This window comes from Magnolia sinica, chromosome 4 (genome assembly GCF_029962835.1).
Source record: "Magnolia sinica isolate HGM2019 chromosome 4, MsV1, whole genome shotgun sequence".
Taxonomy (NCBI): domain Eukaryota; kingdom Viridiplantae; phylum Streptophyta; class Magnoliopsida; order Magnoliales; family Magnoliaceae; genus Magnolia; species Magnolia sinica.
In genome coordinates, this window is record NC_080576.1 from 91,516,229 (window position 1) to 91,528,301 (window position 12,073).

General features: G+C 38.3%; 1 protein-coding gene across 2 annotated transcripts in view; it reads right to left on the reverse strand.

Moving 5' to 3' along the window:
* LOC131243373 (D-ribulose kinase) overlaps positions 1-12,073 on the reverse strand; it is a 56,573-nt gene that overhangs the window by 15,173 nt on the left and 29,327 nt on the right. Inside the window, exons 5-7 of one of the 2 annotated variants that reach the window (XM_058242694.1) lie at positions 3,871-4,003; positions 1,904-1,992; positions 1,524-1,801 (exon numbers count right to left, since the gene is read on the reverse strand). In XM_058242694.1, the coding sequence (XP_058098677.1) occupies positions 1,524-1,801; positions 1,904-1,992; positions 3,871-4,003 (500 nt within the window). The remainder of the gene's footprint in view (positions 1-1,523; positions 1,802-1,903; positions 1,993-3,870; positions 4,004-12,073) is intronic. The other variant, XM_058242695.1, reaches the window with a different exon arrangement.

The following is a 12,073-nucleotide window of genomic DNA, read 5'->3' on the forward strand; positions in this document are numbered from 1 at the left end:
TTTCTTTTGCATCCAAACCATTGACTGCATCTAACCCTATCATTGTTTGCACCATCCGAATTCCGCACAACTTCATAGTTGTCCTCCACGAGTAATGGTTATTCTTTGCTCCTGCTTTTTAGCTTGGTGCTCCATAAGAGTACCTCAGTAGATGTAAGGCTCATCCCCATAGCACATGATATTGTCCGCTTTGCCGAAACTCACGGATTTAAAACACGTTATGCCTATTAAGGAAGGAACCCAATTTGTAGCCACCACAACTTCAGACGACGGTTCTAATGTGGGACAAAGTTCCACCTTCACTGTGTGCACAGTAGCCTGCCAGCACAGTAGTCTGTCAGCCTCACAGTAGCCTGCCAGCCACCTTGGGGTCCGCCCACATGTGCGCCCGCCCACATGTGACCACAGTGACCTCTGATACCACTTTGCAAGGCCTATCCCTACAGCACATGATATTGTCCGCTTTGCCGAAGCTCATGGATTTAAAACGCGTCATGCCTATTAAGAAAGGAACCCAACTTATAGTCACCACAACTTTAAACAACGCTTCCGATGTGGGACAAAGTTCCACCTTCACTATGTGCACAGTAGTCTGCCAGCACAGTAGCCTACCAGCCACCTTGGGGCCCGCCCACATGTGCGCCCACCCACATGTGACCACAGTGAACAGGGCATCATAGTAGAAGTGGGCCCAAATCCAAGACTAGTCCTTATCACTTCGCAAGAGTACATTATGTAGTATGCACAATAATTTAGCATCTCTCCCATCACTCGAGAATTTTGACTGGAGCCATTTGCTAATGTACTAGACCTTTGAGACTGAACATGTTTTCCACCATGCTAGGCAATTGATCACTACATTAGCATCGTCATAGTTGCTACGTTGTTATAAGACTGCTTTGATTCAAATGTCTCTCAGACTTTTAATTGGAACCAGTGCCATTACCAATTTGCTTTCGAAACATTCTAGAACCGCTGGGAAAGTAACAGTTGAAAAATCCCAATGACCGGAATTGTGCATTTATCGGAAGAGCAATGGTTGAAATCCCAGCCACCGAAAGCGGCATTCGATCATTTGTCATTCATTGAAAGTGTCAATGTTTCACATCCCAAAAGTCATCAATGGTGTAGTGCACATACATTCAGTTGTCTTGTGGTGCACCATATGCTAGGAGATGATACTTGCAACCCTGCCTAACTGCCTCATGCTACTCGTCGATGCTCATATTTCGTCTTCATGGAAATTTTTTCTTTTGTTTCTAAATAAATGTTTTATGTGTCTTTCGCACTCAAGCTACTCGTTAGAGCACTTTGATTTTTTTAAAGGGGGTGGAGGGGGTCAAGAGTATAGAATATTGATATACAGTTGTACTCTAGATAGATATATAGATGTATGCATGTATATGTACTAAGATTTCCTATAGATCTCCCACCTCTTCCATATATTCTCTTCATTTTCAAGGGAATAGATACCACAAATTCTCCAAAATGTAACCTCTAAGATTTAACAAAACATTTAGTACCTGGGTTCCATTTTTGGGTCTGCCACAGGAAATCTTTCACCAACAGCCGGTAAAGGGTAATAGTCTAGAGGAGAAGGTTCCAATGGATTAATTCGGTTACTCAATTGCTCCAATTCATTGTCAGTGAAAATCTGTTTAAGAACAGCTCCCCCAGTATTTGAGGCACCTCCAACAAGCCAATTATCATCAAGGCGATGACTATACACCCCAAATCGTGCATCCTCGATTCGATGTGTGCTGAGGAGTTTAATAGCCAGTGTCGAACCCAAAGAAGTGACCTAATAGCATCAAGTCAGAATTCAGTCAGAACAAAGAAAAACTATACAAAAAACTTCATCAAGTAAAAGAAAAAGAGGCTGAAATCCTTCAGAAAACCTCACAGCTTTCCCAGGTTGTGTGGCACGTGCTGCTAGAAAAGCAGCTATACTATCTGTTGTTCCGGTGCAGACGACACAATCTGTTGGAAAACCTGTGAAGAAGATGCACAATTCCATCATTCTTGATTCATGCACATCAAAGAAATAAATAAATCTATGATGGGAGATACGATGGCTTTCATGGTTTTGAGTTACACGCCACGAAATGACTTAGGCATATCAAATGCAATTGAGCATGAGACAGTACTGAAGACATTTTATGAGAACTAAAATGCACGCTAAAGATGGGCTTCAGAACTATAATTTTGCATCTCCCAAAACCTCCCAGCTTGAATAGAATTTTTCAAAATCCCATTCCATCAAGCTAAATATTCAAGGGGAGTTCCTGAACTTTTAAGGGCGTGGTGTAATTATAACAGTTTACTGTAGAATCCCTACAATGAGTCTGTTTTTCAAGTAAAAAACATTTTTTAGTAGCATTATTTAGACATAAAATAAGGTTGACAGCATTGAAATTTTCCATATCTGTAGAAATGTTTTGCTATAGATCAAATAGTTCAAATAATGAAGTTCCACACCATCCATAACCTTTTGGTGAGAAAAAAATCAGGATCTATTACTTAATAATTCTACATTATTGGATAATAATTATGGGTTGTCCAACCAACCTAACTTCAGAAGTAAAATATTTAATATTTTATCACTGATAAACGTGCTAGGAGATACTACAGCTAGTCCATGAGAAATACATATATACCTTATTTTATTATTGGTAGAAATTCAGCTAACAGTATATTTGAGTTTCTCTAGATAGAATCTTCACTGTCACATTTTCCCTTTTGAGGACAAACAGGTCACTACAAAAAACAAAAAAGAAGAAGAAGAAGAAGAAGAAGAAGGAAAGGATCCTTGATAAACACTAATATCTAAGTTAGTAGCAATCACTCAAATCTGAGTACACATCGCAGACGTATGAGATCTGGACTTTTCATCCATTGGGCCTTAACATGGATGGGCAATTGCCTATATCACACTGACTAGATGATCCTAGCCTTCAATCAGATGGACTTTGCTAATAAAATGTTGACTGTTGGTTTAACATCATTCTGATTGCCCAATTGTAATCTTCAAAAGTCTTCCAGTAATGGAATGGCAGAACAGGATTCATGTAGCCAACCCCAATTAATTGGAATAAGGCTTAGACAATGATGATGTTGACTATGAAAAGTCTTCCAGTCAGTGGCTAGGTTTACCCAAACGACATGTTTATGGGTTACATACAATCCATGGTAAAGCCTAAAAAATGATAGCTTAGATCAAATGCATTTGTGCCACATTTAAAGGAGATTTGAGTGTCTGATGTTAGGATACTTTTTTCATAAATAAAAGATCGATATCACATGACTGTTAATATCTCCACCTATGCCTATGTAGATATGGAATGACATTTCACGCATCCATGTATCCTAGTTGTATACCACTAGCATCTATTATTTGGGTTAGACTGCAATGTGCTTTCCCACAATTCACTACATTGTGACTGCTCATCTACGACACAAATTCAGAACATCCACATCAGAAGTCCTATTGTGGATGGAGCATAGAAAGAAAATCACACTAACCAAACAATCATAAATGACAAATTGGTGGCTATGAAATAAACAGTTACAACGGATATGGTGGCCTGTCCAAAGTAAATGGGCAAAATTAGACAGTTAAGATTATCCAAAAACTGATATCTTGACTACGTCTATCTGGATGGCTTGGATTGGTGGGCATGAATGCCATTTGTACCATGGATGAATTGCCACAATTTAGTAGGTTGCGAGAACACCATAACGGAGTCTTCACTCAAAAATCTGAACAACTGATTTCTTCATGGATACCGCTACTAAAGAATACAAAGAGAACATAAAATTATAATAATGCTACAGTTCTTCATAACACTACCAAATAAGAACCAAAAGTACCAAATTTCACTCTGATATCCTCTTTTATAAAACCAATGGAAGTTCCAGGTTCTTGGACAGAGGGTAACAGTTTTGAATATGGTTGAGAAAGCAGCCATGACGGATAGGATTCAGACTCGGGATCATATCCAACCTGTAACAAGTACAAAGATACAGAACCTTCAAATCAATCCAACTGAGTTTTAAAAATACAATGGTATAAATCCATGAAATAGAAAAGACATTAAAAATAATAATAATAAATAAATAAAATAAAATAAAATAAAAGTGATAAAGTAAATCAGTTTGAATCTCAGTCTTGCGGCTTCTTCTCCGAACAATTAAACCGAGGTTCTCCAAGTTGTTGACCTTCATGCTAAATTTTTGTTTAATGGGCTTGTAAAATAGCGAAAGGAGAGATGGAACAGAGAAGCAGAAAGTGCGAAGAGAGAAGAGAATAGGCCCACCCCCCCGAAACACACACACACACAATGAATGTATCAAAATGTCATCAACAACAAAAGCAAAAATCTCCTGTCCTAGACCAAAATAATCCAAGTGAGCCTATGTAGGCCCATATCACATTCATTAACTCTCTCCCTCAAAGTTGGATTATAGATATTATCTATGCCAAGCTTAGAATATATATGTGTAGCCTGAGTGGAATGAAGAGCCTTCATAAACACATCAATATGTTGATCCTGAGATCGAACATATGGAGTAAAGATTTCGCCACTTGAAACCAATGTTTTGAATAGTGACCGTAGAGTAGCGTAACATAGCTATGATGTTACATAGCATTAGTAAATAGCGTAAATCTCTTGTAGCGTACGCTACAGAGGCCATAGCATATGCGTAATGTATGTAGCATGCATGTACCAAATGTAGCATACACTATGTTTTTTTTATAAATAATAATTGTGTTTTGTATTTTCTTCTTAATACCCTCAACTTGTGAGATTTTAATTTCTTTTCATACTTGTGACTTGTGGTTTCAAGTTTCAATTAGACATTATTAATTAAAGTAGTTTGCTTAGAAAGTTGTTGATGTGATAATGATTTGATTTGGTTGACATATGTGGAATGGCTTTTAGCAAATGATAATGAATAACTTGTTTGAACATTCTTATACTTGAAAAAATAAATCGTATTTTAAGCATATAATATATATATGGTTTTTCCTTACCATTTATCATATTTTTCCTATTTTTAAATTAAAAATTAGAAGTATCGTGTAGCTTACGCTACACGCTACAGAGGACTGAAGGCTACTCAACAGGCTACTACTATTTAAAACATTGCTTGAAATTTTCTAATGGATGAAGGGACAATCGACTTCAACGTGTTTAGTTCTTTCATGACAGACTGGACTGTTTGCTACATGTGAAGCAGCCTGATTGTCACAAAATAACTACATAGGTAGAAATCCCATTTCTTACAACAATTTCTTGATCTACGTCAACTCACAAGAGGTATAAGCCATTGCTCTATACTCCACTTCAGTACTCGATTGGGCTACCACATTCTACTTTTCACTCTTCCATGTGACTAGATTTTCTCCTATAAATGTCCAATATCCAGTAGTGGATCATCTATCTGCTAAGGAACATTCCCAATATACATCTTCAACATCTTGTGACCCGAAGATGGCCATTTTGTTTATACAAATTTCTAAACTTAGTGTTCCTTTCAGGTAGCGCAAAATTCGAATACCCGGTACACTTGGAGAACTCATGAATTTGCTAAGCGCGCTTACTACATAGGATATGTTTGGTTGAGTATTCCAACCAATCTTCTGTACCTCCCCATGATTAACAACTACACACAATATAACCCCGAATGAAATTCAATAGCCATAGGAGAGAAGGTTTAACTATAGCCAATGCCTAGTATTTGAGTATACCCCTTAGCGACTAAGCGAGCCTCCAACCATTCAAATGTACCATCAGGATAAAACTTGATTTCATAGACACATTTTTTTGAATTCGAACAAAGCCATAGTTTTAAGCAACCTTGTTGAACTAGCCAAACCATGCACATGGAGACCATTTTAACCCATAAATTGTCATTCATAGTTTACGCACATCATCAAACTCCCCGAGAAATAAATCCTGGAGGTTACTCCATATAAACTTCTTTTGTAAGATCCCATGAAGGAAGGCATTTTTTACATCAAGTTGGAAGAGGGGCCAACCATGATTAACAACTACAAACGGTATAAACCTGAATGGAATTCAACTTGGCCACAGGAGAGAAGGTTTCACTATAATCAACACCTAGTGTTTGAGTTCCCCTTAGCGACTTCAACGTACCATCGGGATAAAAGTTAATTGTGTAGACCCATTTGCAACCTACAGCATGTTTATAATTTGAAAGAATGGTAAGTTCCCAAGTGTCATTTTGATGGAGTGCATCCATCTCTTCCTCCGTAGCCTGTTTTCAGCCCTTGTGTAATAGAGTTTCTTCATATGACTTGGGAACAAAGTGAGAAGACAAGGACATGGACAAGTTGTGAAAATTTGAAGATGGCCATCAGGATAAAAGTTAATTGTGTAGACCCATTTGCAACCTACAGCATGTTTATAATTTGAAAGAATGGTAAGTTCCCAAGTGTCATTTTGATGGAGTGCATCCATCTCTTCCTCCGTAGCCTGTTTTCAGCCCTTATGTCATAGAGTTTCTTCATATGACTTGGGAACAAAGTGAGAAGACAAGGACATGGACAAGTTGTGAAAATTTGAAGATGGCCATCAGGATAAAAGTTAATTGTGTAGACCCATTTGCAACCTACAGCATGTTTATAATTTGAAAGAAATGTAAGTTCCCAAGTGTCATTTTGATGGAGTGCATCCATCTCTTCCTCCGTAGCCTGTTTTCAGCCCTTATGTAATAGAGTTTCTTCATATGACTTGGGAACAAAGTGAGAAGACAAGGACATGGCCAAGTTGCGGAAATTTGAAGATAAGTAGTGAAAGGAAACATATTTAGAGATGGGTTGATCGGTACACATACGGTTACCTTTTTTCAGGGCAATATAAATATCAGATGTATTTGGAAAACTCATTGGACCATAAGTCTTTGAAGAAGATATGTTAAACAGCACGTCATGATTGGTTGTACCATCTGTCCATTTTCGTCATAAGTAGACCTTTCGTAGAGGCAAAATGAGAATGGCAAAGGTAGTAGATGATGGAAGTTGATGTCTTGGTTGACAGTACCACATATGGGAACAGTTTCCATATCAAGAGATTTGCTATCTTTTGAAATGAATGAGGCAAACTTAAAAAACTTATTATCTTTAAAATGATGGATTATAACAATGATAACTACTCTATTTGTAATAATATCTAAGAAAAACGCATTAAACTGCTCAAGGATTAAACTTATCGTTGTCAAACTATAACTGATGGACAAAACAAACACATCCAAAAACTTCACGAGATAAAGGAAACAACAAAGTATCTAAAAACAAAAGTTGATGAGATGATTGACCCTTTAAAATAGATGAGGGCATCCGCTTTATCAGAAAACATGCTATGGGCATTTCAGCACTGCAAAAACTCTTCGAAACATTCATATGAATTAAGAAAGCACAAGTTACCTCCATTTTGCAACCCTTTTTTTATGAGGTGTGTGCACATATGATGTCTCATGTAGGGTTACTATTTCAAGAAAAAAAAAAAAAAAAAAACCAACCAAAAGCTTGGGACATATACTCTTTGGCATTATTGGATCGAAATATAGACACTTTTAAATTAAACTAATTTTATACTTTCATGTGGAAAGTCTTAAAAATAGAAAATAATTCAAATCCATCTTTCATTAAATAAAGTCATGTCATTCTCAAACAATCATAAACAAATGTAACACAATACTTAAACCTAAACCTACTAGATATTTTAACTGGACTACAAACATCTCAATAAACTAAAGAGAAATAAACTAAATGACGCTTCTTAACACGTGGTAGAAAAGTATCACGGTGATGCTTACTGATACAGGACACATGATTTAATCCTAGCATACAACATGGAGATTATGAAAGAGTCTATAAAGTAATTCAATTAACAAAAGATGCTAACCCACCATGTAGTTAGGAGTAAATAATAGGAAATAAAATCTGATTTAACCCGCGTGCTAATAAATCACATAAATCAATTAAAATTAAGCCAGATGGAGTGATAGAACTTCTAATTTAGCATAGACATATTCCACAGTTAAGTGACTAACTTGTAGGTTCTATGATTAGAGTTAGGGTTAGGAAGGGGAAAATCTGAAATTTGAAAAATTAGAGTTCATAGGAATTGAGAATTTTGGAATTATGGATTTTAGAATTTGGGGAAAAGATGAAATTATGAATAAATTGGGTGAATTGGTTAAGGGCATTGATGGATTTAAGTATTGGTAGAGGAGAATTAAGGTTTTGGATGAAGGGAAGTTAGGAATGTTGGGGTCCTCAATAGTTAATTTTGGTTGGGGTTAAAGTTGGATGATGAAAAGTTGAAGAAAAAGATAATTTGGATGGTTTTGGGTGAGAATGGAAGAAAAGAGATGAAGTTTTTGAAAAAATATCTCTTTTGGATAGAAAGGAAGAAAGAAGGAAGATGATAGAAAGAAGTCTCGCACCTCTGTTGAATGGGAAATGGAATCACACCATACCCAAGCTCTAAATCTTGTGGAGTATTCTTCAAATCACATGAAAAAGAGAAAACACAAAGCTTTTTTTTTTCTTCAAAATAACGGCATTAGGGCTCCACACACCCATTTTCTCTTTTATAGGCTTAGAAAAGACCTTTTACAAAAGGCACTCTCAGATAAAATTCTCAACATAAAGACGCTTAATAAATTAAAAGTTGTTCCTAACTCCCTAATGTCAACACAAATATAAGCTATATCAAAAATAACAAAGCATTTAAATAATCTAAACAACTAAACTATTTCGTAGCCCATGGGGGTCCACGATTAAGATGTCCGATGATGATGATCCAATGGTCCGATCATCGTGTCCATCAAGCTCCTATATGTAGCACACATGCATCTTCCCAGTGTGATGTTAATGCAGGAGCATTTTCACACCGGGATCGAGTGGGGTGGCCTGTGGGATGCAGGGGCACACTCAGGGTGGGTTGCCCGTGTGAGGCTTGACCCACCCGTGTGAGGCGAGTGGCTTGTGTGAGGCGATACCCATGTGATGTGGCCCACAAGGGGGGTTTGGCCGAGATCCTAACCCATGGGACGTGGGGCCTAGGCTATGAGATAAAAGGATTGATTCGCCATGCTCAATCAATTCGAGCTTTTAGAGCAAATGGTTAGTTGTCTTGCATCAGGGGCCTTCAAAGGTGCACGAACATACACATGGGGTCTTCAACGTGGCTAGGAATGTGAATTAGGCCAAGTGGGCCCCATGTAAAGACCGTCTAGCTACAAGGAGACTGGCTCAACCCTCCTCCTCTAGTATGGTGCTCAAATGTCCCTATCACTTACTCAACTCACACACATCATACTCTAGACATGACATCGACGACAAGAAATTACACCCTTAAGAATCTTCAATGATGGTTTACCGAGGTGACAGTGCTACAGATAAGCTGAGATGTCTTTTTTTGTTGTTGCACTCACAATGTCACGATCAAGATGGTACGACCTATCATACTCATGTCATCTACCAATCTTCTCATTCATCTTTATCTCCGAGAAAATACAATGTGAATGATAGAAAGTTACATGACAGTTAAGGGATTTGGTAAGTTTGCTGACAAATAAAAGGCCTAAAGAAAATTTTGGAACAAATAAAACAGAGAATAGTGAAAGAGATGAACTTGTATGAACAATACTAATTCCACATACTTTGGAGTAGATACTATCTACCAGAGTGATATAAAAGCCTATTAATGAGCCATAATAGATGAAAACGTACTAGACACTAACTTGTCATATGATCTGACACTCCATAATCAATTATCCATGGAGTACGAGACCTGAATCCTAAATAAGCCATACCTGAGGTCACTAATGTAGCCACAGGGGGTGGAAATAGCAGCAGAAGTAGTAGAAACAGATTGATTTGTAGATTATTCAATAACTTGGAATATTGTTCTTGAGTCAGAGTAAGCACTCAGCAACTCGGAATATTCTTCTTAAGTCAAAGTAACCATCTCACTAGTCATATGTGTCCGTAGAGCAATGGATGTAGAATTATCTAGAGAAGACCCGTTGCTCTTACTCTCGCACAGCTAGAGAAGAATTCTTACAGATGAAAGTCTGTTCGTTCGAAAAAGCTGATTTGGAAAGACATTATGCCAAGATGTCTACAAGGTTTTACATCAAAAACCTTCAACTCGCTTTTCGTAATTTGTAATCCAGGAAGCTGAGAAAATATCTTTCAACTGATCATGAGTAAGTTGGCATATTAGTATGTATAGGATTATTTTTTATGAGTAAGCTGGCATACAAATACTTCTATCAACTGGAGAGCTTTGATCATCAGAGTATGACTCTTCGTCTGTGGAAGAATCTGCCAGGCCCACAATTTCTTTAGTAGAGTGAAGAATTGGCAAGACCGCCAAGGGGTCATCTTCATCACAAAGAGAATAGAGAGATTCAAGGTCATCTTCTTTGTGTGGCAAAAGGGCAAATGCCTTTTCAAGCATCTTGGCATACTTGGGGCGATGGCGTTTAGGACACTGCTTTGAAAAGTGCCCATTTTTATTGCAGATGAAACACCTATCCGTAGTCTTACGGCGGAAGGGTTTCTTCTTGAGGAATTTCCATACGCGCTTTTTCTTGAATTTTCTTCGACAAGGACATATATCACCATCTTGGAAGTAACGCTTCTTATGAAAATGATGCTTCTTTTTCTTGAATGGGCAATCACAAGACTTCTTGTCTTTGCATTTGATGGAAAGATACGGCTTTTCACAAGCTGAACCAAGACAAGTATTCATCTTTTCTGCACGTTTCAAGAACTTATGCTGGTTGCAGAGTTTTTGGACTGCTTGTGGGGAGGTTTGATGAATCTGTCCAAGAGTAGCCGCATGAAGAGGAAGATTTCTTTGCTCAAGAAGTTTCGTTGTCTCATCGCCAAGAGGATCTAGAAGAGAATTAAGGTAAACTTGCTTGAGATTCACATCATCCTTGCCGCCAATGATGTAAAACCTTTTAGACATCTTGGCATAATATCTATCCAAATCAGCTTTTTCGAACGAACAGACTTTCATCTGTAGGAATTCTTCTCTAGCCGTGCGAGAGTAAGAGGCTGAATCTCCAATAAACTCGAGATAAAAGAAGCTAACAAAAGCTTCAATACTGTTTTCTAGCAGTAGTTGGAGTTGGCGATATTCGCCAAGCACATTCCACCATTCTCGTAGTGTAACACTGAATCTTGCAACGACCTTTTCACAAGTATGATGTGCTGTGGCACCCGGGGTATGCATGTCTGCTTTCATCCATGCAGAAATGTCCATGAGACGTTGTTGCCATTCATGGGGCGGAATATCATCCAGAGTGAAGAGCTTCTTATTATCATTTTTTGGAACAACCATTCGAGGAACATGAGGTGGAGGAGCAGGTCTGTATTCATCAACATCACTAAGCAGCTTCATCTACCTAAGGGTCATGATGAGGAGTCTGAGGCTGCGGAGTAGGCTACTGCATGAGTTGATCAGGGACTGCTGAATCAACACTGTCAGACTGAGAGGAATCATCTGAAGCACAATCATCAATAGAGGGAATCAATGCTCGACTTCGAAGAAAAGAAGCAATAGGATTTAATGGCTCTTGAGGCATGTAGTCTTCAGAGGGATGAGAAGAGGCCATCAGATCATAGGTGAACAGATGATCTGAGTCAATGGGTTGTTTGCCTTTTGGGGTGGAAGGAATGGAGGGTTGTGAGGTTTGTGGAGGAGATGGGGTAGGTTGGTAAGTAGGTCGAAAAGATTGTGAAGCTGAGGCTGAAGGTTGGGGAGAAGGTTGTGAAGTACTTTGGCTGTAAGAAGAAGGGGGCGTGACCCATGGAACAATAGGGACAGATGAAGGCATCCATGGTAAAGGAGGTGGAGTAGGGAGAGGAGTTGGGTTAGGTCGAGGGAATAATGGATTATCTTCCCAGATGGAAGAAGCAGAGCGAGGTGGATTCTTGAGGGAGTAAAGCTGAGCCTTTAAATTCTTTCTTTCCATTTCTTTTTGCAGAAGAAGATTGGAATCACGAACTGTTGTTGCAATGGTA